Source organism: Bos mutus, chromosome 1 (assembly GCF_027580195.1).
Source record: "Bos mutus isolate GX-2022 chromosome 1, NWIPB_WYAK_1.1, whole genome shotgun sequence".
In the NCBI taxonomy this organism is placed as follows: Eukaryota; Metazoa; Chordata; class Mammalia; order Artiodactyla; family Bovidae; genus Bos; species Bos mutus.
This window is the reverse complement of record NC_091617.1, coordinates 97,131,788-97,157,596: the sequence shown is the minus strand read 5'-3', so window position 1 is coordinate 97,157,596 and position 25,809 is coordinate 97,131,788. Positions and strand designations below refer to the sequence as shown.

The window sequence follows — 25,809 nt, the reverse complement described above, 5'->3', positions numbered from 1 at the left end:
CATTCAGGCTCCAACTCTACCAGGCTAGTTGACAAGTCTGGGTTTCTGAAACCACTTACTTGTTATAGTTTTTTAAGAAGAAAACAATTTCCAAAAGGCTCCCTGAAATACAACTGGTATAAATTTATAAAGAGGCAGAATGCAGCTTAGCCAAAGTAAAAAATGTTCAAGTAAGGAGTCAGCCAATGGTGGTAGCTTCTTCACAGGAGATGCAGAAGCTGAAGCTAAGGTTCTCCTGTTGGCAATGCCAGACAGATGGGAAGTGGAGCCAGCCCCAAACCGACCTCTCAGGTAAGCTGGGATGGGTACCCCTTCCTACTGATCCTTCCAACTATGAAACACTCTAAAGACACTACTAGATTATGCTGAATAAAGTCCCACTGTATTAGGAGAGAGAAACAGGAAGGAAAAAAATATTAAATGCTCATCCCAATAATACAAACCAATACAAATAAAATTTCCTTTTACTCTCATCTGAATATACATCGCTAATCATCAAAATTCCTTTTTATGCCTCCTTCTTTGATTTAGAATGGGTCCCTGACAAATACAAATTCCTCTGACTCTAAAATTTCCTCATCTGTACTTTTTCCCTACCCTACAGCTGCCTCCCATGTGATCATGCTGGCTAGGATTTTACTCAAGCAGAAATATTTTTTTCCAGTAATAGAATATTAAGTGGGAGGAACAACTGTTAGATTTTCAAAAGCCCCAAACCACGCTCCCTGAAATGTCTTTTGTAGCATGAAAGTACTCTCACCAGAGTCTAAGGCATTGATAAAAGGCTTACTTATGTGATGTCTCAATCCAGATATTCAAAATTCCTTTGTCCTCCATTTCAGAAAAGACCTCTGCTTACTTTAGCTTCACTGTAATATTAGCCAGGTGTCACACTAAGAAATAGCCACTCTAGGGGACAGAATTTGTTAAAGCTGACAATGACTAGCCAGGGAAACGGACAAACACCAAGCGCGATGGATCCTTTGACAGGCTCCATCACAGTCTCCAAATAAGGGTGCTGCAGAGGGCGGCATGAGTGGTACTAACCGTGGATATCTGGTGCCATAGTTTCATGGGAATAGTCTTCACTCTTCATGAACAGCAGGAGCTCCTCTCCTGGTGCAATGTCTGCGACTACTCTATAAAATATCTTCAAAAGACAACGAACGTAGGAAAGAGAAAGAGAAAGAGAAGTGAATGTTAAGAAAGGGCAAGATACACACTAAGATAACTGTTCATTTTTCCATATTTTAACAAAATATTCCTTTTAATTTTCATCAAAAGAACTATGACTTCCTGTTTTATACACTGAAAATTAGCCCTCTGCTGACAAACGGAAAGCTGGGACTCTCATGCCAATTCACAAATCTTTTTCCAACTCCCACTTCACAAGTCAAATTTTCTAAATGCAAGGCTTGCTGTGTCACATTTACCTTGTGAAATGTTTAACCAAGAATTTAAACATTTATTTATGACAATGTTTAAGAGACATGAAGAAATCACCAGAGAAAAGATGATCCCTTCTCTGAATTCCTTACTCTGGTCAACCATGCACAACTGATTGTTGCCTGTGCCCTGCATTATCCAGCTGTGGCTGGGCAAAGGCTGGCAGGGGCAGAGTTACTGCCCCTTCTTGAACATGTTCTCAAAAGTAGCACTTTCTCAACAAGGTGCTTTTAAGGCAACAGTCTGGAGGGACCCAACATAAAGAATCATGAAAAGATCTGGAAAAAAACAAACAAACACATAGTTTTAAAAGAGAGTGTTTCTTTTTTTAAACATTGCATCCCTCTTTTATCAATCAAAAGTGATACTCACAGATCCAGGACCTGCCTTCATGACCCAGCTCCTGATCCCACTCTTTGAAAGCAAGCATTATGCTTTCAATCGATTCTTTTACCAGGGTTTGGGGGTGGTGCTTATTCCTCTTACTTTCACACAAAATGTTGATGAGAGGAAGGGTTGAATAAATCCATTAATGACTGACTAAAAGCAGTGTGGCAATTATGGAAAAAATCCTGACCTATAATTTCCAAGAGCTGCCTACCTTTTCCCTGACCAGCTCAGTGATCTTAGGTAAGTCATTGCTCAATTTACTTGTCCAGGCTTCAGGGTTTCTTCATTTTAAAGGCATTTAGTTCTGATTTGCAACATATATAAACATCAAATCATTATGTTGCATACCTGAAACTAATATAATGGATATATCAATTATATCTCAATATAAAAATGACTTACTCATGAAAATGTTTAAGCTGCTTTTTCATTTTAACACAAAAAGTTTTAATTTTTAATTCTAAGAGTATGTATTAAACAAAAATTCTTAAATGAGAATAATTACATTCACATACAGACACATACACACGTACAAATTCCACCAAGAGTAATAATGACAGCAACAAAACTAGGGATTCAATTCTGCTCAGTCTCAATGCAACAGGGTGAAAAATCACATAACACGAATTGGCATACCCTGCTAAGAAAAGGGAAGGATCTATTTTGAGAAAACTTTGCTCTAACTGTGGTTTCTTGCAGGATCACTTAATAGTTCAAACTGAGAAAAGCTGAGTAATTTAATGTCTTATGAGATCAAGAGAAATGTGCAAAACTTTAATTATATTTATTTGTTTATCTTTTGAAAAGCAGAGGACATTAAACAAAAGTACGTGCCTCCTCATTCCAGTAGGTGGCTCTAAACTCCAATTGTTTATTTTTCTTTAAAAAGGCCAGAGTACAAAACTGTGTTAAATTCAAAAAATAACTCAATGAGGAGTATTTTCTGCTTAGTTTCTTTCCTGTCAAAATAGAATCATTTTTTGTCACGCAACAGTAATTTAACCATATGAAGCTGGTTTACAGAAAATAATGCCAAACGTAAAATGTTCCTCTAATATAATACGACCTAAAATGTTCCTCTAATATGATATGACCTAAGATTCTTTATCTCTATCCATAGATAGAATCCAGACTATCTTAGGAAAATAACTCCTTGTTATGTGCTGATTCTATAAAAACCAGAGAATTTATAGTTTGTATCTTATTAACCGTAACATTTATATTTTGCTTTCTTTGGAAGTACACTGAGAGGAATAGACTGCTCAAAAAGTTACCAGGTTTAAAAAAAAAATGTGTTCATTTTCTCTTTTTCTCTCTAACCCTTCCAGTTACATGCTTGTTAGTACCTTGATTCATTCTAGAGTCCTAGTTCCCCTTAGAAAACAATGGACTTCTCTCAACAGTTTGAATCACCTCTTCTTTTGGCATCTCTCAAAGGTTTAACTTATTAGCTTCCTTTCCAACAACATGTTGACATTTCAATTGTGACATATTAGAACTTTTCGGTGGCTTCTCGGAAACAGTGAGGTTAAAGAGACAATATCCCGCAAGACCGTAAAATGGTACAATTGTCTGTGCTGGGGAATGCTGCAGAGACACACACGCCAGATCACTGGAAGAAAGTATTATGATATCATTACTTCTTTGGCGTCCACTATTTATCATGTCTCTTTTAATTCCATTTTAGATTTATTCAATCCAATGTGAACAGTCCAAGAAACAAAAGAAAGTGATGGATACATTGTAACTATATATTAGAAAGACAATTCTCTTTGCTGGGACATAGATCACTACTGTAATTTCCCTTTAAGTGTCTAGATTGTCACGCGAAGAATATTGAGTGCATAAAAAATAAAAGACATGGAAGAGTGTTGATTTTGGCTTTATTTACTGGAGGTAAAAGGTGACATTCCAGGCCACAAAAGGCAAGGCTAGGCAGCGTGGGTTTCAACTTCAGGGTGTTCTTTTCGATTTTAAGTGAATTTTTATGGTGCTCATGAAACTGAGGTTTGAAAAGACCTGGCAAGAGCCCGACCTAATGAGGGCAGATTCTGGGCATGCTTCCTCATATCATATAAGAATGTGCTTGAAATCCCATCTACCACCCTTAGAAATCCAGCGCTTTTTTTCAAGGTGTTGCTACCACTTGCCATTTCATCATATCTCATGTCTTTAGATCTTAAAGAGACTTAAGTAAAATTATGTCTTTCCTCTTATAATTACAGTGGCCCCAAAGTGTAATTTGAATACTTGAATTCAGAGATGTCCACATATAAAGTTGGTTTATGTCCTAGCAATAATAATATACCAACAGGCATTTGGGAAGTGAGAGGAGCAGTTTAAATGAAAACATAATGACAATTTATTGCCTCAAAACAATTATGTGGGGGAAAAATGGAATGTAATGTTGGTGGAATCAAGCCTTTCAGAAAATAAGATATCACATCTATGTTTTTATGTTATAAAATAGGTCTTTAGGCAAATAAAAAATATAATTAAAAACCTAAGTGCTTTAGGCAGTTTCTCCCGCAGGTTGTATGCTCGACCATGCTTATAAAAATATAATTATAACATCTTTAAAATCAGTATATTCTCAAAACTTCGACTATATTGCAGCCCTATGAACTATAGGTCATCCGAATTAGGGACCAGGAGCAGAGACGTTACTAACATAGCCTCTCTGTGTTTTGTGTTTGAGAAAAATGGAAGGGAATCAATTCCTCTGTTAAAATTCCATAAAAGAGTTAACAGGTCTCTTCCATCAGGGGGTTTTATGGAAAAAGCTATCTGGAACCAAAATAAAAATGTCCTGGATCTGGGATTCTATGATGAATTCAACTCAAGTATTTAAAGAGGGGCTCAAAAGTCTCAAACACTTAGAAAAAGTTGGAATGGATATAAAAGGGTTGTTGATTTATTATTTTGCTGGGTCTCTCTCAGAATGCTCTTTAAGAAGGGAAACAACTCCTCCCATTATAAGGTAAAAAATAGAGGAATAGGGCCTTACAGTCTAAAGAAAGAGGATTATATGAGAATTCCATTTTTTAAAAATCATGATAAACATTTTAAAACTATGTTAACTCCTTTAGACTTTTCTTTTTGGTAGCTAATACACCAAATTGCAGAAATACAACATGTTATGAACATGACCTAACTCATAGAAACTTTTGAAAGTTAAGATGGTCTTTTCATTTTATCACAGAAAAAATATAATTTTCCCAATATCTTGCTGGACTCTTTTTAATCTTTCCAAAGAGCTTTTTATCTTTATCCTTGTAAATATGGATATTATATTTGGATCTCTGAATACTTTAATTTATAAGAATAAATATTACGGTAAATGTTTTAACAGATCTTTATGTATTCTTATATTTTAAAAACTTGCTAAAAAAACACACTAGTGGAATTTCTTTATATGTTTTTAAAAAATTCTAAATCATTCAGATATTTGAAGATAAAACTCAAACTCTCCCAAATTGTTCACTTTTACTGCTGGTGAAATTCACAATTTAAGGCATAAATATAACATTATACCTGTATATAGAATTACTCTAAAAATAACTATTATTCCTAATTTATTTTAATCAAACCTTGTAATGGTTCCAAATGTCAAAAGGATATCTGTTCAGTTAAGGCTAAGCTAAAGGTAAAAAAGGCAGTGGCGATGTGGATTTGATTTAGCAAATTTAGACAGCCAAAAGTTATATTTTCATACAATGTTATATATCAGTATATATGTGCTTGGATATGTTATATATTTTATAGTGATTTACAAATGTGATTAAGTATATGTTTGAGGAAACTTTTTAAAATCAGCAATTTATTGTATTAATATAAATTAATATTTAATGGCATATGATTTTCTAATTATATATCATAAAAGATATATTTTATAAATTGCATATTATATGTAATATATGTTGTATATAACAATTTATTATGTACAGTTGGAACTGAAATTAATCACACTTTATTAAATATTCATTTTCTTTTATTTAACCCCAAGAGGACAGTCACTAAATAAAGTATGGACACTATAAGCATTCTGATAGGAAAGGTAATAGGCTATAAAAGACTTTCAGATTATTTCTCTTATACTGTCAGAGCCTGTGTTCAACCAATTCCTCCCTCAAATTGATGATGGCTACCATTTGTATTTATAAATGGTAGTAATGTGGGTTCTTGTTTCTAATCTTATAAAATAGAGAAATCTAGAATCTGTCAGACCAGACTTGCCGTCTGGCTTGCTATGCTTGGGTCGATTTAAAGTATTATGCTTGCACTACTGAGACAGGAGAAAAATTCAGTGCCCAAGAGGGAGAACAAGAAAGAAAGAAAACACACCATTTACTTTTAAAAAGATGAACAAGGACTCATTGTTATGAATTCCCGTTTATTTTTCCTGGTCAAGCACTGGAAGTTTTATTTATGCTTAATAGACTACATTTGGCATGTCTGAAAATGGCAGAAGTGTGAATTATGAGTGACCTTCAACCTATTCAGGAAGTTGTAATAATTGAAATAATGGAGAAACGTACTCCCTGCAAAATCTGTACTGAGACAACTTTTTCAGACTATTGCTGTCTTTTCTGTCTTTTCGCTTTGAAGTAGATAGTTGATTCCTTCTCTCCCAACTCCCACTATTCAGCCTGAATGCTTTATTTTCTACAGCTTCATAACAGTCTGAGACTAGGAAAAGGTGAATGGAACTTTAACGTTTAGAGGCTGGGTGGGAGGGGAGGTAAATGACAGTTTGCACATCTGAACAAAGTCAATATTTGATATAAACACATCTGTCAGTCTTGGTGCTGCAGAAGTAACACCAAGCCCACAGAGACAACGTGTGCACACGTGCTGGCTTTAGGAAAGGTGCTCTGGACCCCTGACCTATGCATAGTACTGTGGGAAACCCCAATTCTGGAGGGCAGGAGTGATGTCAAGTTTTTTCACCTCTAAAAGAAGGACCCTGTTACACATTCTAATCCTGATTTAAAAGAGATAACAAAAAGTGTATTCAGCAGACAGAGATTAATAACAGAATGTAAAGAAATTTGTCCAACAACATGGAAACACTGTCATGGCCAAGCTTTGCTAAAGCAAACCATCCTTAGTTTCTCCAAAGACACAGTATTCTGAGTTTGTCTTCAAGGTAACAGTCTAAAGACTAGAAAATATTAACAGAGAAATATCAGGTGCAAGTCTTGATGTATCTGCTTTCAAACCAGAAATACATACATATATATATATATATATATATATATATATATATATATATACACTAGCTACTTTAAGAACAAAAATATTAATGGAGAAGAAGCCCCCCCCCACATACACATTTTTATTTCTTCCATAATAACATGAAAAGAAAGCCAAGTATAATTTACTGGATGAAATAAAACAGAGAGAATTGCCTGTTGATTCTAGTTTGCAAGAACAGGGCAAGTGATAAAGATCCACTTATTATTAGACCTGGAGCTTGTTGTGTAACCAGCCTGGAAGCTTTGCAAGCATCCTGTTAAATAACCTCTAAAGATCACGCTATAGACCTCACAAGAAATATTCCTTAGCAACCTGTCTTTAATGTGGCCATTTTGCCTGACTCTATAAAACTGATCATCCTCAACAGTTTCAGACTGCTCAAAAAGAGAGGAAACTAAAGATCTTCTTTGGGTTTTTAACTAGGCTGGACACATTTCTTGTGTTCTTGACCAACACGTTTTCCTCTTTGATGGCTTGTGATGCATTCTGACACCTATCTTTTTGATGCTATTCCAGAAATAGCTAGACTCTGGTATGGGTGTGATGCTTTGAGATCCTCCTGTATGAAAAATGTTGTGTACATGTAAACATGAATTACTTAAAATGCACAGATCATCTTTTTAGTGAACTTACGTGCTTTATCAATCTTCATAAAAATCCCTACCTTCTGTAGTGCTATGACAGGCCTGTGTGCTGGGCACAATTACATGATGGAAGTTTTTTTTGGGGGGAGGGGATGTTATTTGTTTTATCATGTGAATAGCAAATGACAAACTATGTCTGAGACAGTTTCATCTTCGGGTGAAGGAAGTAACTTATCAGCCAGACGACATCCCCTCAAAGTCCACTTAGGCACCGTTCACAAAGCCAGTCTCTGGGTATTGCCAGCTGGCATTCATCTTAAAACAGCAGAACATAACTTTGGTATAAAAGTGGAACTTGACTTAAAAACAAAGCAAAGAAAATGGCCAAAGCCAATAATAATTTTAACATCAAAAGAGGTCATAGAGAATGCGGACAGAAATCCTTGCAAAGGAAGAGCAAATTAACAAATTACCTGACAGTTGATGCAAACATGTTTAAAAAGTAGAAAGAGGCTAAGATACTATATTTTGCTTTTATGTAATTGATCTTCCCTGCTTTTTTTTTGCACAAATTGCATTAATTGAATGATGCAGGCATGCTTTTTTTTCCCTAAAAGCCAAAGAAAATAACTTGATAATTGAGCCTATAATAAGCCTGCAATAATAATACTGTTGTAGTGTCCCAGCAGCCTGATAGCACCATTGACTTGGACCCAAGGAGAGGGAGAGCGGGTGTGCCACTCAGCCGTGATGGTCCTGGAAGCAGTTAAAACTTTATAAGGTAAAGCACAAACGAGAACAATGCCTATTCCAGCTGAAAACACTGTAGGATCTTGCTGCTGTTCCTCAACCACAAGGGAGCTGGCAGCATCCCTTAAGTGAATTCTGACTATGCATTCTCTGAGGGGCACTCCTTCTTCTAGGTCTTATTTCTTCAAAATACACATCGGGCATTAGATAATCTCTTATCGACGCATTTCGCTTTCTTTGGAGTGAACGGCAGACTTCTCTTAGTGTACTTACTAAATACCAACTGTCAAGGGCCTGTTTAAAAATGAAAGGACTTATCACCTTGTGTAAATGACAAGATTAATAATGTCTTGGGTTCCTGAGAACTTTATTCCACTTGTAGACCATGTTAGGGCAGGCCAGGAGCTTGAATAAAAGTGTGTTCCTTTCTGTGGTGCAGAATACACACAGAGCTAAAAAACATTACCCCAGAGTACATGCCCAGATCGCTCTTGGAATCACGAGAGGAAAGGTAGGTGCTGTGTAAGTCGAAAGAGTTCACTTTCACGAATACGGCCTTAGCGATCCGTCTGATTACCACTAAAATGATCTCACCATGAAGAAGTATTAGAGGAAAACTTGTGTCCAGAGAGCTATTTCTTAAGTACACTAAGCTTGTGAACGTGTCCTGAGATGAGAACTGGCCTAATGGGGAGGTGTTGGGGGTGGGCATGAGTTGTGGATCCTCTTGCCTTTAATCTAGGTGATGGGTATGGCAACATGGAGGTCTGAGGAAACTTCTCCAAGAATGGAGGAAAAGGTGGGAGCAGGGTGAGACCAGACCTAATGCAACATGCTCTATCCATCCATCAAAATGGGTGTAAAAGTAAGGAATCGACAAGACGTCAAAGAAAAGGACATCAGAGTATCCAGATTTAAAAAAAACAAAACACTCAGTAAATCATCTAGGTGTTTGGCATACCTGACATTAGACATATGCATGCTTCCATATGTAATGAAACTTCTAAATAATTAATAAACCATTTTCATGCTTCCTCTGCACATCTGGTCCTCTTGAGGACCTCTTCTGGAAAGAACTTTCATCGTCCAACTTTCTGCCTCTGCTCCTGCCCTGATCTACTTCCCAGTCCCAGATCTGTACCCACAACCAGGAACAATTCAGACCCTTAAAATACAAAAATACTGTACTGAAGCATTGTCTCTCTCAGTAAATACTTCCAGCTAAAATCTGTGCCATAGCGGTGTAGCTATGTAATAGTGTAAAGAAACTATGGAATAAGAGAAAAAATAATTAGGATTTCAAGGATAAAGAACCTTGGGTGTTTTTAGTGGATCTATTCTTTTATGACTGGAGTGTGACTTAATTTACTAGTGTCTTTGGTGCAGCCTTCATTCACAAAGGTAAATTACTATAGTTAATATAATATTTTCAGGGGGGAATAAGGATATTAGTCAGAAGCTGCAGCTACTTAGAAATTATGGTTTAGCAAGGGCACCAGTGTTTTCAGAATTTCTATCTCCAAGAAAAGTCACTGCAACAATTCTGAAAACATGCAACAAAAAAGATATCTAAAAACAAACTTGAGTCTTCTAGGGAGCACTGTCAAGAAAGAAAGCTGCCACAAAGCTCACTCTGGCCTGGAAAAAAAAAATCTGCAATAAAACAACTTGCAGAAATCTATTGGAAGATTTAAACTCAGGAAAATCCCCTCAAATAAAATGCTTGTAGAGAGGTATTAGGAAAATGTTCATTGAATAGCCTTTGTTTTTACGATATAAAACAGATTACATCCTTTATCAACTTTACCTGAAAATCAAAATCCAGGCTGTTTCTAAGTATTTCATCACCCCCAAACAAATCAAATATGAGTTTTATCCAGGATGCATGTTCTGACTGTCCCACTATTATCAAACTGCATTATCATCTTCAGCAGATACATTCTTTCTGTTTTACAAAACTCCTTCACATCATTATAAAACTGATCCAAATTGACTAAAGTTGATCTTTAATAATAGAATTTTTTTAAATGCATATCTTTGCAAAAGTAAAGATATGTAATTTATATCTTCTTTTTTATTTTAGGTCATCTTTCTTTGCTAGGTAACCTAATTATCACAATGTCTAGCTTGCAGTTGAAAGATTCCTTCAAAATTCTTCTTTTTTGTAGTCCAGGACTTATCTAAAATTCATTTTATAAACTTGAGCTCTATCTAAGAATCAGAGCAAAGAGAAACACTTTTTACAGTTTCTGGTCGAGTGCTTCATTTGCTTTTGTGTTGGGCAGGTGAGTTGATGTTGTTCATGTTTCATAAGTACTCCTGATCTAGGGTGTCTCTTTATATCTGGATATTAAATATCTCACACAATGGGAACGTTCATTAAGTGATGAGTTATGCTTATTCACCATTTGGCAGCTCCTATTCCTCACGGAAAAGAGTGAAAAAATAGACCTAGAGAATTTCTTTAGTCAGCTTTTTTATCACTATATATAGTCCAACATTCACATTTCAAAGCTGACTGGAATTGCCAGTCTTAAATGACTTTTAGAAAAGATGCATATATATTTAAAGATGAGTATGTTTATAATATATGCATACACTATTTTGGTGTCTGCTCTCTTTTGTAAACTGTGTTAAGTATGATTGTATGCATATATGCCTACCACACAAATCTGACTTTTACTTCTGACTTTCCTCTCTTGTTTATGGGTGAACTTACTTGACCATATAATGTCAATTTCACAACTATGTTATTTGATATGCACTCTGTTACCATCTTAGATTTCTGCCAGCATAATATATGTTTAAAATGAGAACTTACAGAAATAATAGTATATGTCTAATATTGGTCTTTTATGATTTTCCTGATTAGCTAGTTTCCCTGGTTCTTCAGTTAAAATACATAAACATGTTATTCATTAAGATACAAGACCAGCATATTTTCTTTTGAAAGCAATGCATTTTACAATGGGAACCTCAAAAGTAACCATATGAAAATTATAAATGCCTACTCTAATAAGCAAACTAATTCATACTTATGAATAACAAAATAGTTTCCCTTTCTAATGGAATCACAATTCCCAAGGACAAAAGCATATTTATAAAAATAATTTAGACATAAATATTAAATGAAAAAAATACATTGTCCACAAGTCTCATTCTTCAACCATCTTTTCACCAGTCCTGCAACAGTTCTATCTGTTTAAGGAAATAGCTCTTATTGTCAGTAAATATGAATACCGAATAACTATTATGATATAATTACATTATTTCATCTTAAAACTGCCTTTTGAGGTATTCAAGTTACTTTTTAAAGCAACATCACATGCACAACTCACCCATTTATAATACCTATGTATTTCCCACATCAACAAAATAGTCAGTGCTCAAAAAATGTTTGTTGTTGATGGTGACAGTAACTCATATGATAGATGGGATATTTTCTGTTCATAAGCAATAGCTAATTTAATAATGATCTACTTTGTTCCAGTAATGCCTCTTGTTTTCTTACGGCAAAGGGAAAAAAACAATTGATTGGTTTATTACTTTTGATATATGTTGAAGATTTTTAAATGATTCCCATTTAAAGTGAATTTTATAATTTACTACCTCTTATACAGGTTAGTCAGTAAAAATTGTCTGGTAGCTGGTAAAATGCCAAAGAATAATCTCATAACAATGATTGAAATAGAGTCATAGACCATATGATGCTAGCATTACTTACCAGCTTTCAGTTGGAAACATCTAATTTAAACTTTTCTTTTTCTTGGTGGTGATTTTTTAGTAGATTTGCCAAGCAACCAATTTAATATGATCTTTGAAACATATTTGATTTAGGTAACCATTGGTTTAAAAGAAATAAATGATGATAGTATAATTATATTCTAACCCAATGATATTTATAAAACACAAATTAACAGGTTGAACTTCTTGTTGTTTTAGGTATTATCATACTAAGTTACAAGATTCATAACCTCACTTTATTGAGTGCAGAATACGTTTCATGATATTTTCATGATCTTGTTTCATAGTTATTGTTATTAAAGTTAACCTCACTACATGAGCTTCTATAAAGCAATTTCCAGCAGTGATACTTTTAAACTATTCACATCAACAACAACAGAAAACGTATTTGATTAATCTAAGTGTTTCTTGTTTATAATTAAGCAAACCAAATGCATAATCAGATAACCGTACACATAGATCATACATCTATATCTACCTACTATTTAAAATAAAATCTATATATTTCAACTGTATTACTTGCAATTTCTGCAAAAATTCAGTGTTCTTGATTAGTTCAGTACTTTCTATGAATGACTCCTTATTATGAAGGCAAAGAAAAACTGATAAAGAGTACCTATTAATAAGTAGTATTCAGTTTTTAAATCATTCAGTCATACACAGAAGACTAGATAGAGCATTTCTGAAGTTTTACTAACACAAAGTGAAGAAACTACCCAAAAAAGAAGTACTGAAAGAAAGTAATACTGAAAATTACTTTATTCTGCATCTTATATTTGGGCATTACCTTTCACCATATCAAAAAAACAGGCCACAAGGGTCTACTGCAACTCACTGTTATTTTTATTCTTCAGGCTTCACTGATACTTTAGTGCTCTCCAAGAAAGACAAGAAAATCTTTACAACATACCTGATCATTTATCTGGCATGCAACGAGGTTGTGCTGATCATAACAGCCAGCGAACCTGATGTACTTGAGCCAGCTTCCTACATCTGGTTGACTAGCATCTATGCAGAACTTCACATTGCAAAACTCATCTAAGATCTAGAAAGAAGAAGATGAGAACAATCGATTTCTATATCAGTTCATTCATTAGAATAATTAATTGCTTGAAAATATTTTATTCAAATGTATGTTTCCTACTTCGAATCCTTATGAGAAAAGAAGTGAGACATCATGCATATTAATACAGAAGGAATAATAGTAAGTTATCTTAGAAGTGGCAGCGGTACTGCTTTTAAAGGAACAAAGCAATTGTAAATTACTACAAAAACTGATCAATTGGTTTCAAAAATGTCAGATTCCTTATTTTTCATAAAAGAGTGCTATTTGTCCAATGTGATTTTTTTACAAAAAAAAAATACTGAACACCATATATTAACATAATATTTCTAAACTGTAGAAGTCAATATTTTATGTTAAGATAGTCTTCCCTTGTAAGCATATACTTTCACATTTTTGCACTTTAAATTAATGCAATTTAAAAACTTTAAATATTGTCATTCCTTTTTAGTTTGTATTGCACTACCATGAAACAAATCACACCCTTATCTGAAGAAGAGAGTAAGATTCGTCTCATTGATGCTACTGACCAAAGAAAAACAAATGAAAATAAATAATTGGTAAACACTCGTGAAAAATATGTCAACCTAAAGTTTTAGGTACCCTATGCCAATGCATATTTCAGTTTAATGTTTTGTAAGTTAAATACCAAAACTGGCTTGTGAAGAAGTAAACAATATATAAAAATTTTTTAATAAATTGCCATCATTATATATGGTTATGTATTGTTATTTTTCATGAGATTTTACATTTGACCTATGTTAAACATTAATCACTACTCAGGATACCTATTAAACTAAAACTGAAATGGAAAATGTCCGTTTTTAAAGTTGTGTCTACTTAAAGGAGGCTATTCAGATTCACTAGCAGCAATGTTGTTAAACACCAATATTAAAAGCTGCAGAGTTGTTGACCTGATGGTGAATAACTAGAAAGTCTGGTAATGTTAATGTCAATCAGTTAACCCAAACTTGAGGACGTTTCCTATCAAAGACTAAACAATATAGTCCAGAACATTAATTGATGAATTAAATAACCCCCTCCCCCTCAGAACTCTGCTGTATCTATACCTGTAAAAGTTAAAACTAAACTCTGGAGTGTATAGACCCAAAGCAATTTTGCACAGAATTCAGGTAATCACTCAGTTACAGATTCAAATGGTTAACTCACCACAAACTTCAAGAAGCCCAGTGTTCTGAGGGCTCTAGTCAAGAGGCATTATGAATATGCCTTTGGCCATGAGGCAATTAAAGGGCAATAAGTAGTCCCACAATTTTAAAAAGAAAAATTGAAACATAAGATAGGAGTAATAATTGCTACACACACACATACACACCCACACACATCAAGTCTTTTTCAAGGACACCTTTCACACTAAGAACAACAAAAAGTCTATATTAAATAGCCTCTCTAGTGAGAACAGATTTGAACAATTTCTCATTGATAAAATTACAAACTTTAAGCTGTTTTCTTCAACTCTCAATGCTGAGCAGCTTAAATGGCAACTTGAGATTCACCCTCTCCTCAGATGTCTGGAAGTATTACAAATAACAACAGCAATACACACTTTAAAATAGTAAAAGGTTGGGATTGTTTTGTTTTTTGGTTTGTTTGATTTCTGGTTGATCTTTGTTGTTTATTTTCTCCACTAGCAGGAGGAAAAAAAAAGCAGTTCTACTGACACACTAGAGAAATATTTAATGAAGGAAATAGGGTGAAGTCAGTGAAATGCAACACCAGTTCCATTTCATATTTGCAGAAAGACGTGGAAAACTTGTTAATTTCAAAGTCAAAAATCATCTATCCCCTAGCTTTCCAGCATTCCCTTTTTGCGAGGGCAGAGAGTTAAGTATTGCATATACTACACATAAAAATACTAGGTGTAATTTTACTCCGTGTTAACATTATTGCCATTGCCACTGTCAACAGTGAAATTAATTTAAAAACAGGTTCATTTCCAAAGAATGTCTTTTTACATATATGTAATATGATTATTCAAATATTTCACCAACATATTAACTTTCTTACTCCCTGTATTCTTGCCCCAAGACAAAAGCTTAACTTTCTCCAGAAACCTCCCCCCCCCCCACCCCGCCCCCGACCCCGGGTGAATTATTCGCTTTTGATTTGCTAACAGAACTGCATTTGTCTCCCAAATGTCTTAATCGTCTCGGAAATCTTGAATAAAATAAAGTAACAACAAATCTTCCGTCATTTCATCTAACACACTCCTGTGTTTTTAAAAGCTGTCAAGTCCCAAAGATAGCTTAAAAAAAAAAAAAAGAATTCCCTTTAGGTGGACTTTAGAGAAAGGCCCTTTCAAAAAACCAACAGCGAAAGAAAAAAAAAAAAAATCCCCATAACCTAGCCAAAGGGTCCGAATGTGACTTTCTCGCGAAGCAGCACACGATGTTGGACAGCAAAGCTGTTACTTGGCAAGGTGGAACTCGGCCGAAAGCGGCTCCAAAGTCGCGTGGCCGGTGCCAGGAATTCAGATTTTGGCAACCCCACCTTCTGCGTCCCTGATACCGACGGACAGACACACGGAGGGAGGGGAAAGAGGAGAAGAGCGCGAGGAAAGGAGGGCCGACAGCCGGCAGAGAGACCCACCGAAGGCCGGACGACCCACCCCGGAGACGCGTCCAGACCGCACCGTTGCACAGGAGGAACAAGGAAATCGGCAGTCCCGGCAACGTAGATAAGCACAGGGCTCCGCGAGACAGCGGGCAAGTAGGAAAAGAAGGCTGGGGGGCGGGGGGCGCCCCGGAGAAGGGGTGCCAAGGCAGGAAACTGTCCCAAGTAACAAACTATGCATATCGCCAAGACTTTTTTTTTTTTTTAGTTCTCTTACCTTAAGATTTCTATGGCCTCAACTCAGCAATAAAAGGCAATCACAGAAGAATTAAAACAAACAAAATAATCAGCAGCCCCCAGCTTTCCTGCACGAAAATCCTTTCATACGATCCCGAGCCACATTTCGAGATGTTTAAAAAAAAAAAAAGCCTCGAGTCTCGATTTCCGAATGGTCTTTGATAACTTTGTCCGTCTCTAGGATCTGTTCGCCAGGACCACGCGTTTCAGATTTATTGTCCGCCAACAGTGTATTTTTAAGACCAGAAATGAAGTCTCCGCTTGTCTGGGTGACCCGGGTTTGGTGTGTTTTGGCTTTTTTCCCCCTTCCTAAATGAGCTCCGGGCTATTCCTTCTGGTTCACATCACCTCCCTCTTTTCTCACTTTCTCTTGCTCTTATCAGCCCGATGTGTAATGAAAGTTATCTGAAACCCACTAAAACTTCTTCCACTTCTCTCTCCCGGTCCAAAGGGGGGTGGGGGGGGGGGAGATACAGGCAGGAGGAGGAGAGTTTGAAAAGGTGGGGGGCCTGGGGAGGCGAGGGGAGCTCTAGCCCCCTTTCTGATCCTCCGCTGCGCCTTTCCTGGTCGTAGACCCTCACGGGATCGTCCCCTTTCGCAACTCCTAGCTCAGCCGCCGGGTTTCTATTTCATGAACTGTCTCTTTAAAGAGGATCTGCTCGGCCATCCAGAAAGAACCCGGGGAGAGGGAGAAAGGGAGCTATCTCCCGCCGCCCCAGAGTGATCGGAAGCCAGACGGGCTCCTCTTTCAGTAAATTTTTAAAGTGACAGCAGCCTCCTCTGGCGGGAGAGGTCACAAAAAGGTCGCTAAGACTCAGTCCTATAGGGTCAGACTGATTACGGATGCACCATCCCCCTTAAACATGTAGATTTCTCTGGGTAAACAACCAATGGGGAGATCTCGCCAGGCAGGATTTCTTTCCCCAGGGAAATATCCTCTGTTTAGGTGTCCTGAAAGCACAAGTGTGTGTGTGCGTGTGCGTGTGCGTGTGTGTGTGTGTGTGTGTGTTGGGGGATGGGAGTGATGGGGTGGAAAAGTGTTTTCGGGGTGTGAGGGTGTGTGCTCCGAGAATGGGGGTGGGGCGCTGGAGGGGGTGAAGAGGTTTAGAGTAAAGAGACTGTGGCTCATGCTAAATATCATTAGTTTAGATTTTCTCAGGAAACAGTAGCCTAAAAAGTTGGAAAAGACGGTTCCAGTTTTTTGCTAAGTATTTATTATTATCATTGAAATTCGTACTCTATTCTCTCCATTACAGGTCAGCAGAACAATATGCTACTTTTGAAATCATATTTTTCTTAGAAGGATTTTAAAAATCCGAAACATTATTTGCATATAACCTCCCCAGATAGCCTATTATGGGCCGAGAGAGGTTGACAATTGTTTCGTGAGTTTTTGTCATATTCTTTAATACATTAACTAAAACATCATGAACGCCCCAAAGTGGAATTAAGGAATTTTGATAACTCAGATTATTTTTTAACTTTTAACCTCATGCGTGTTTTTTGAGGGGACAACTAATACCCGGTGATTAATGATTTTCTAATATATATGTTCTGTTTTTATCAACACATTCCAGAAACAACACTGGAAGAAAGCCTATAGGGAATGCATGGCAAAATAAAAGTGTCTATGGATTTACTTTAGCCAAGCTTAGACATTTTAGTGAAATCCACCGGTTAAATGAAAATAAACGCTTTTTAAAATCACAAACTCCATTCATAAAAACAAATGGGCAAAATCCAACTTAGCTCAACAATGGAAAGTTAGGCAAAGTAAGCGAGTAAAGGGACACTTGAGGGGGCGGGGTGAAGAGAGAGGATGGAAAGCGCATTTACGTTCCACTTCATCTGCACACGGAGAGACGGTACAAGTCCCTTTTTGTTTTCTCTAAGTGCAAATAGACGTGTAAATCTAGTCGATCTATATTTCCCCAAAATGCTGATTTAAAAACAAAAATAGTAACAAAAGGGAGGGATGTGGGGAGGGGGAGAAAATGACAAGAGGTGGTGACTAATTCGTTTCGGTGGCCTGTTATCTGTGACATTGAACTGTTATTTCAGATAATGGCCATTGTTTGAGGGAAAATCGCACAGCAGTGGTAGGTAGGACAGGAAAAATCCTTTGTAAATAACCTAAAACCCGGTCAGATATTCCCATAGAGTTCGACGCTTGAGAACCTTTAAGAGCTCCCGGTTTGCTGCCATTGATTTCCTGCCCTTCCTCAACTTGCCCATTGTAGGAGCCTTTTTTTTTTTTTTTTAATTTAGCCATAAATTGGACCGGCTCGAGCTATGAGCTGTTCTATTTTCTTCCTGTCAGGATGAGGGATTTGTTTTATGATGCATTGTGTATTAAATACAAGTAATCTGGGGGAACCGATTGCTTCAGACAGTGCGGCCTGATCAGGGGGTCTGAGAGAGCTCAACGCCCCAGTCCCCCGCCCTAGCCTCTGGCCCCCGCCCCCTTGCCCTTTACAAAGCTGCTCTGAAAAGGAGGAAATGATGGTGGATAAACAAAAGTTCGTATGGAATCAGTGGCAGCTCCTGGCTAAATTAGGATTTCGTGGAAAGGGCCTCCGAGTTTTTCCCCTTATATTGGGTTCGGGTGGGGGAGGCGGGGCGACTTTCAAGGTCTGGGTACTTGCAGATGTGTCATCAAGCCGGTAGATGGCGTTGTGACCCGGATTAAGTTGCGGCATCTGCGGCCTCCAGCCACCCAGGTGAACCGGCTGCCGACCGCCGGGCGCGGGCAGCTGGGCTCTGCCCTCCGCCTCGCGCGCGATCCCATGCCTTCCGGAGCCTCAAGCCTGTACCGGTGCACCCTGCAGCCCAGACCGGCAGACACCAGCTTGAGCTAAGGCTATTTCTGTGCATCAAATTCGCTTCCCAGACAAAGCCAAAAGAGTTAACACTTTCTCTCTGAGTCCTTGAAAGATTGATCTAGAGAGGCGATTATTTAGCCTCATCATTATTATTTTATTAATATCATCATCAGTCTTGTTCTCCACTGAATAACTTGTGAGAAAGACTGAAAGGCCTGGGCAAACATTAAATCTCAATTTTACTTCTCTCTCTCCTTCCCCCACCCACCCCTCCCCTCTTTGATTATAATACCTTCACGGAAAGGCAATCACCTCGCTTTTTCCTGACGACCCAACTTGAAGTTTAAAAATGGGGTCCTGAAATGTGAGAGTAGCTAGAAGAGCCTTAATTATCATGAAAGGAGCCTCTGGCTATTTTAGTAATAACCCTTTAGGAGAAGACCCCGACCTGCCTCTCCTGATCAGAAGTGACATGGAGAGAGAGGAGCCGGAGGGCCGGGAGGAAAAGGTTTTTGCAGGGGGGCTTGCTTTTCTTCCGTGTTAACTCGCTCTCCATCAGGAGGTTTCTAAAACAATAAATAAATATAAGGAGACAAATACCACCACCAATTTCCTTTATTCCTTGGGATTTCTGGTGAAATCTGTTTACAGTAGTTCCCAGTTACAAATTAATCTGCAAAAGCTGCTGTCTGCTCAGCAGTAATCAGTAACATGCCGGTTCTGCAGTGTTTAGCGTTGCCCTTGAAATGGGCTATTAAAAATAATGGTTTTACTATAATCTCAAACCAGCTTTAATTTGCAAACATGTATCAGCACAGATGATCTACATATTAAGGGGACAGAATAGAACATACAACAAATGTACAGCTTAAAAGCACGGAGTGATTTGTCACACATAGAGTGACTTGTCGGCAATGCTTTTAAAAAAAGAACCATATTTTCAGAACATTTTCCCAAAAAGACCGATTGATTTTTCTGCCCTGTTCTGTTAATTGTTGTTTACTAGGAAAAAGGCATTGGAAGATAGGAGGTTGGAGTGTGACTTGATAGATTTCTGGGAGCTGCAAAGATTCACCTTTGGCTGATGGAAGGGTTGGGGTGGGAGAGGTTAGTGTGTTTTCTTCTTGGTCTGAAAAGGGCATAAACCCTCCTCAGGCCCCTTCCTTCCTCCCCCCATCTGCGTGGACTGCAGAATCTTGAAAAGACTCAAAGATTTCCAATAAGGCCACTGGCTCTGCCTTCATTGTGTAACTGTTTATTTAAAATAAGTCAATATATTAGTTAAAGCAGTAAGAAGTTAGTGCTCCAGTATTCAAGTGATTCCCACAAGACTGTAAGCTGATGCCTCTTTTAAGCCTTAAACTTCATGGTTGTCCCAGAAGTAAAAGTTCTGCTAATGGAGACCCTATGGGCATGGTACATTCCAGCACATCATTAAAGGAAAGAAAAGCAGTCCAGCCAAAGCCAGATGAAATGACTGCACTGTCCACTTTTAATAGGCTTCCTGTGGACAAACAGCCCTGTAACACTCTGCAGAGGACAATATTTAAAAACAAGACAACTTGCTGGCAGTTTTCAATACCATAAAGTTAATAAAGTATGTTCCCATTCACCCTGACATTATGTTTTTAGTTTATAGAGGAAGGCACTTTATAACCTCAGCCTAAGTAGAGTTCCCTTAATTCTGCAGTTTTGGCTTTCTTGAGGAGGCTAAATATACACTGAACTCCAAGCCTGACATTTTTGTTTTAACACTGTTTTTTTTTTTCTTTTTTCTTTCTTTATTTATTTTTTTTCTTTTTTAAGCTTTTCAAGAACATACAAGTGCATTTTTACATTGCTCAAGTGCAGTTTCATTCATGGAAATCCTGTTAAATCCTGCTGCACACAGTTCACATCAAGAAGCATGAAATAATCTGAGAAATTGACATTTGGCTGAACAATAACTGCTTGCTAATTAAATTAGCTTCATGTATGGATATTGATGTGTGTTTAAAAAGAAAATCAATGCTTCCTTTTCCATGTCAGAATAGGATTTTGTAAAATCTTACCTAACTTAACTGAGACAAAGATAAGAAAAAAAATACAAGTGCATCTTTAGGACCCAAGAGACTTCCCACCGATTTACATATAAATATTTCTCCCAATACATAAGCTCCAATTTGCCTCTCCTCTTTCCTTGCCCCAAATTCTTGACCACCGACAATTTTTTCTGTCAAATCTTTTCATTTAATAGGTAAACCTTGTAATGAAACATCATGTTTAGACAAGACAAACTAGATTGGAAAGCCGTGGAATCAAAGAGAATATTTTGTTTAATTTTAATTTATACATTTTAATCAGAGTAGTCCACAGCTTGACTCCCTAAATCTGAAAGTGGATTCTGTGATGGTGGGTAGGTCGACCCAGCAAAAGAGTGGTGCACAGTAAGAGTTTACAAACAAAAAGAGCTCTGAATGTCTGAATGTCGGATCACCAACATACATTATCACCACTGCTCAGGAGAGAGATTTCTGGTTCCTTTTGATGAACTTTGTCTGATTTTTTTCTTTTTAATCTATACGGGTAGGGGAACTGTTTTTTAAAAAAGGAAAGAAAGAAAAGAAAAGAGGAAATTAAAGGTAAAAAAAATGTAAATAAAAAATTTCCCTTGGTCTGGAAATGGGCCCGACTGAAAGCATGTTAATCTCCACCTCAGTAATTTGGTTCTCCAGGAGAAGACAGAAGCCCTGCTGCTGTGCCCTGCACTTCATAAATCACATCTTTATGTGGACAAGGTCAGGGCACCTAACAGCTCAGACATGGGCCTTTGCAGTGGCTCAAGGATTCAGGCATGTTTACTCTCCCGCCCGGCTCTCTGAGGAGTAGTCCAGCACGCTTCTAATTACTTTTGATTATTTTCATTTGCTAGGGTCAGTCTGGCTTGCCAGGACTGCTGGAGGGTTGATTTCCTACAAATCTCCATGTCTTTGTCAGACGGCCCTGTGTGCGTTCAGAATTAGCACCCCGTTATTGTCCTTCCAGCATGGGATCCCAGATACTGTGATAGAAAAGTTTTCAGAGTGAATCATTACCTACTTCCCTTTTCATTAATTAACTACACAAACATAATAGCCTATTTGATCTTTTAAAAATGCAGATGATGCTCTTAACCATTGAGTATCTCATAAATATAGTTGGGCCAGAATAAATGTGATCTTTTCTTTGGCTTCAACTTTAAATATATTTAGTAATGACTAGCAGCTCTTCAGAAACTAAGATGAAATACTTTGCTGAGACAACAGCTCTAGGGAATAAATTATTACACTCAGAGATTTATTTCTGAAACTCCAATTAAGGTTGCCATTTTAAAATATTTTTTGTTGCGCTGTTTTGATGTATTTCAGTCCTAAGCTATTATGCTGAGTGGTTATTTTGTGGCAAAAGCACAACAACAACAAAAAATTTATACCAAGTTTAAATGAAAACACTTTGATAAAATAAAAACTTTCATAAAGTATGTTGAAGTAAAATTCTGATAGAGAAAAAGAGACACAATATCATTATTATTCTCTTTCTTATTCCCCCAAAGTTGAGCCATTTAATGCAATGAGGCATATACATTAAAAGATACATTCAAGAAAAAAATGATGAGTAAATATATTCATAAAACTGAGAAATGAATATTCATAGTAAAACATAACACATCAATCTGGTTGTTCAGATAATAAGCATTTTTAGATCACTGAACAAAAATTACTATCTTGATTATAATTAGTCTCAAAAAGCCAAATCCCTCATTCCTCCTAACTTTAGACCAAAGAATTAAGGTACTAAATTAAGGCTTTTGGGATTAACCTCAACCATTAGGCATTCATGTTTTATTATTTTATCAATTTAAATTAAGTCAATCTTTCAAGATAGCATTTAGCACATTATGTAATAAATCCAGGGTCAGCTTCTTTCCTGAGGCTCTAGAAACACCATTCAGAGTGTTTTTAGACCCTTAATACTGTGGAAAAAGTGAGCTGGAAGACCTTTCTCTGCTCCCGTTTCTTCTCCTAACTGTGTGTCTTTGGGCAAGTCACTTAACCTTTGAGTTGGTTTCCATGAAAGTTTCATAGTATCAGCCTACTAAGAGTGTTGGGAAAATAAATTGGGTAATATGAGTGCGAGCTGCTCTGAGTTCATGGGAACAGGTCAAAACACTGAGTTTCACAGTTTTCATGTTTGTGTAATGGGTTAGACTAGATTTACATCCACATACAATGAGGAAGATGGTCTGGCTGTACTTTAAGGAACAGAAAACTGTAAGTATTTTTCTATCCTCTTTCTTCCATTCCAATGTCAGTTGCCCTAATCCTTACCCTGACCTATGGAGAGAAGAATTTTAAGAAAAATGTTTTTTTTCTCTCAAGCTGTGCTACCCCCAAAGATGTCCGTCTCTGTCTGGCTTGCAGCTGGGTTTCCTCTGTCCCACCCACTGTGTTCTCTGCCAATCAGTAAGAAGGAGAATTCAGAGACAGTGGTGAAATATCATTGAGAACCAAGAGCTCTAAAAACTGGGGTAGAAGGCCAGGTATGTGCCTGCGCGCACACACACATACACACACCAAGACTATTTTTCGGTCAGTATTTGTTATTCAGGCCAGGGAATGTATTCTCTACGGTGTCCTATTGGGGAACTTTAAGTGCCAGGAGGGCAAGAATTGTGTTTCTCTTATTTGTCTCTGTTGCCCAGAGCCTAACATAATGCCTCTGCCTCTAACATAATATCATCAAGATTGCCAGGAGAAATATCAAGAACCTCAGATAGCAGATGACACCACCCTTATGGCAGAAAGTGAAGAAGAACTCAAGAGCCTCTTGATGAAAGTGAAAGAGAAGAGTGAAAAAGCTGACTTAAAACTCAACATTCAGAAAACTAAGATCAGGGCATACAGTCCCATCACTTCATGGCAAATAGATGGGGAAACAATGGAAATAGTGACAGGCTTTATTTTTTGGGGTTCCAAAATCACTGTAGATGGTGACTGCAGCCATGAAATTAAAAGACGCTTGCTCCTTGGAAGAAAAGTTATGACCAACCTAGACAGCATAATAAAAAGCAGAGACATTACTTTGCCAGTAAAGGTCCATCTAGTCAAAGCTATGATTTTTCCAGTAGTCATGTATGGATGTGAGAGTTGGACTATAAAGAAAGCTGAACGCCAAAGAATTGTGGTGTTGGAGAAGACTCTTGAGAGTCCCTTGGACTGCAAGGAGATCCAACCAGTCCATCCTAAAGGAAATCAGTCCTGAATATTCACTGGAAGGACTGATGCTAAAGCTGAAACTCCAATAGTTTGGCCACCTGATGCAAAGAAGCAACTCATGAGAAAAGACCCTGATGGTGGGAAAGATTGAAGGCAGGAGTGTAGGGCACAACAGAGGATGAGATGGTTGGATGGCACCACCGACAGGATGGACAAGAGTTTGAGTAGGCTCCAGGAGTTGGTGATGGACAGGGAGGCCTGGCGTGCTGCAGTACATGGGGTCTCAAAGAGTAGGATACAACTAAGCGACCAAATTGAACTGAACTAAGCGACCAAATTGAACTGAACTAACATAATGCCAGACACACAGTAGATATTCAGTAGCTGTTTGTTGACAAAATGTATCGGGTCCTTGATTTTCATTCCTATGTAGTTTGGATGCTTAGCATGGATGCTTGTTACCTCCTAGTCTGAATTATCACAATGACTTCCCATTCTAACCATCACTCACCCACCCATCAGTTTATGTTCAACATTGTTAATTTTTCCAAGCATCAGCTATTATTCATTCCTCTGCTCAAAATTTTTCAGTGGGTTTCAGTTGTCTCACAATTCAGTATAAACTCATTCTATTTTTTGAAAATGAAATGGGGTAATATATATAAATTACTTAGAGTCATGCATAGCACATAGCATATGATCAATGATCAATAGCTGTTATTATTACTGGTATTACTAATGTAATTGTAATTATAATCATTAATGTTCCTTAGACTATAATTTGTTTTACCTTCATTATCTTGGATGAAATCTTATCTATACTTCAAAGTCACCTCTTTTTCTGTGCCCACCAATCCCTAACAACCAGGTTTGACCTTTTTATCTTTTATCCCTAATTATCTGTGCTTCTCAGGGCTTTCCAGGTAATAGTAGTGGTAAAGAATCCACCTGCCAATTCAGGAGACCCAAGAGACTTGGGATCAATCCCTGGGTTGGGAAGATCCCTTGAGGGAGGAACTGGCAACCCATTCCAGTATTCTTGCTTGGAAAACTCCATGGACATAGGATCCTGGCGGGCTATAGTCCATGAGGCCACACAGAGTCAGACACTACTGAGCGACTGAACATACACACACACACACACACACAAACACATCTGTGCTTCTCTCCTTGCTGATAGCCAGTTAGACTGTGCTTAACAGTTGTATCTGTAATGCTCTTTTGTATCCATTATTAAAATCATCAGCGATCCTCCTTAAAGGGTCATTGTAAGATACTTCAGTTCAGTTCAGTCATTCAACCCTGTCCGACGCTTTGTGACCCCATGGACTGCAGCACGCCAGGCCTCCCTGTCCATCAAACTCATGTCCATCAAATGAGTGATGCCATCCAACCATCTCATTCTCTGTTGTCCCTTTCTCTTCCTGCCCTCAATCTTTCCCAGCATCAGGATCTTTTCAAATGCATCAGTTCTTCACATCGTGTGGCCAAAGTTTTGGAATTTCAGCTTGAGCATCAGTCCTTCCAGTGAATATTCAGGACTGATTTCCTTTAGGATGGACTGGTTGGATCTCCTTGCAGTCCAAGGGACTCTCAAGAGTCTTCTCCAACACCACAGTTCAAAAGCATCAATTCTTCAGCGCTCA

General features: G+C 37.5%; 1 protein-coding gene across 10 annotated transcripts in view; it reads right to left on the bottom strand.

Annotated features, from left to right (window-relative positions):
• Positions 1–25,809, bottom strand: part of MECOM (MDS1 and EVI1 complex locus) — a 627,600-nt gene that overhangs the window by 52,403 nt on the left and 549,388 nt on the right. For 8 of the 10 annotated variants that reach the window (XM_070373588.1, XM_070373558.1, XM_070373567.1 and 5 more), the window contains 2 exons: positions 13,084–13,218; positions 1,048–1,150 (listed from right to left, as the gene is read on the bottom strand). In XM_070373588.1, the coding sequence (XP_070229689.1) occupies positions 1,048–1,150; positions 13,084–13,218 (238 nt within the window). Of the gene's footprint in view, positions 1–1,047; positions 1,151–13,083; positions 13,219–15,846; positions 15,948–16,087; positions 16,904–25,809 lie in introns of those variants that run through there. The other 2 variants (XM_070373597.1, XM_070373600.1) reach the window with 2 other exon arrangements.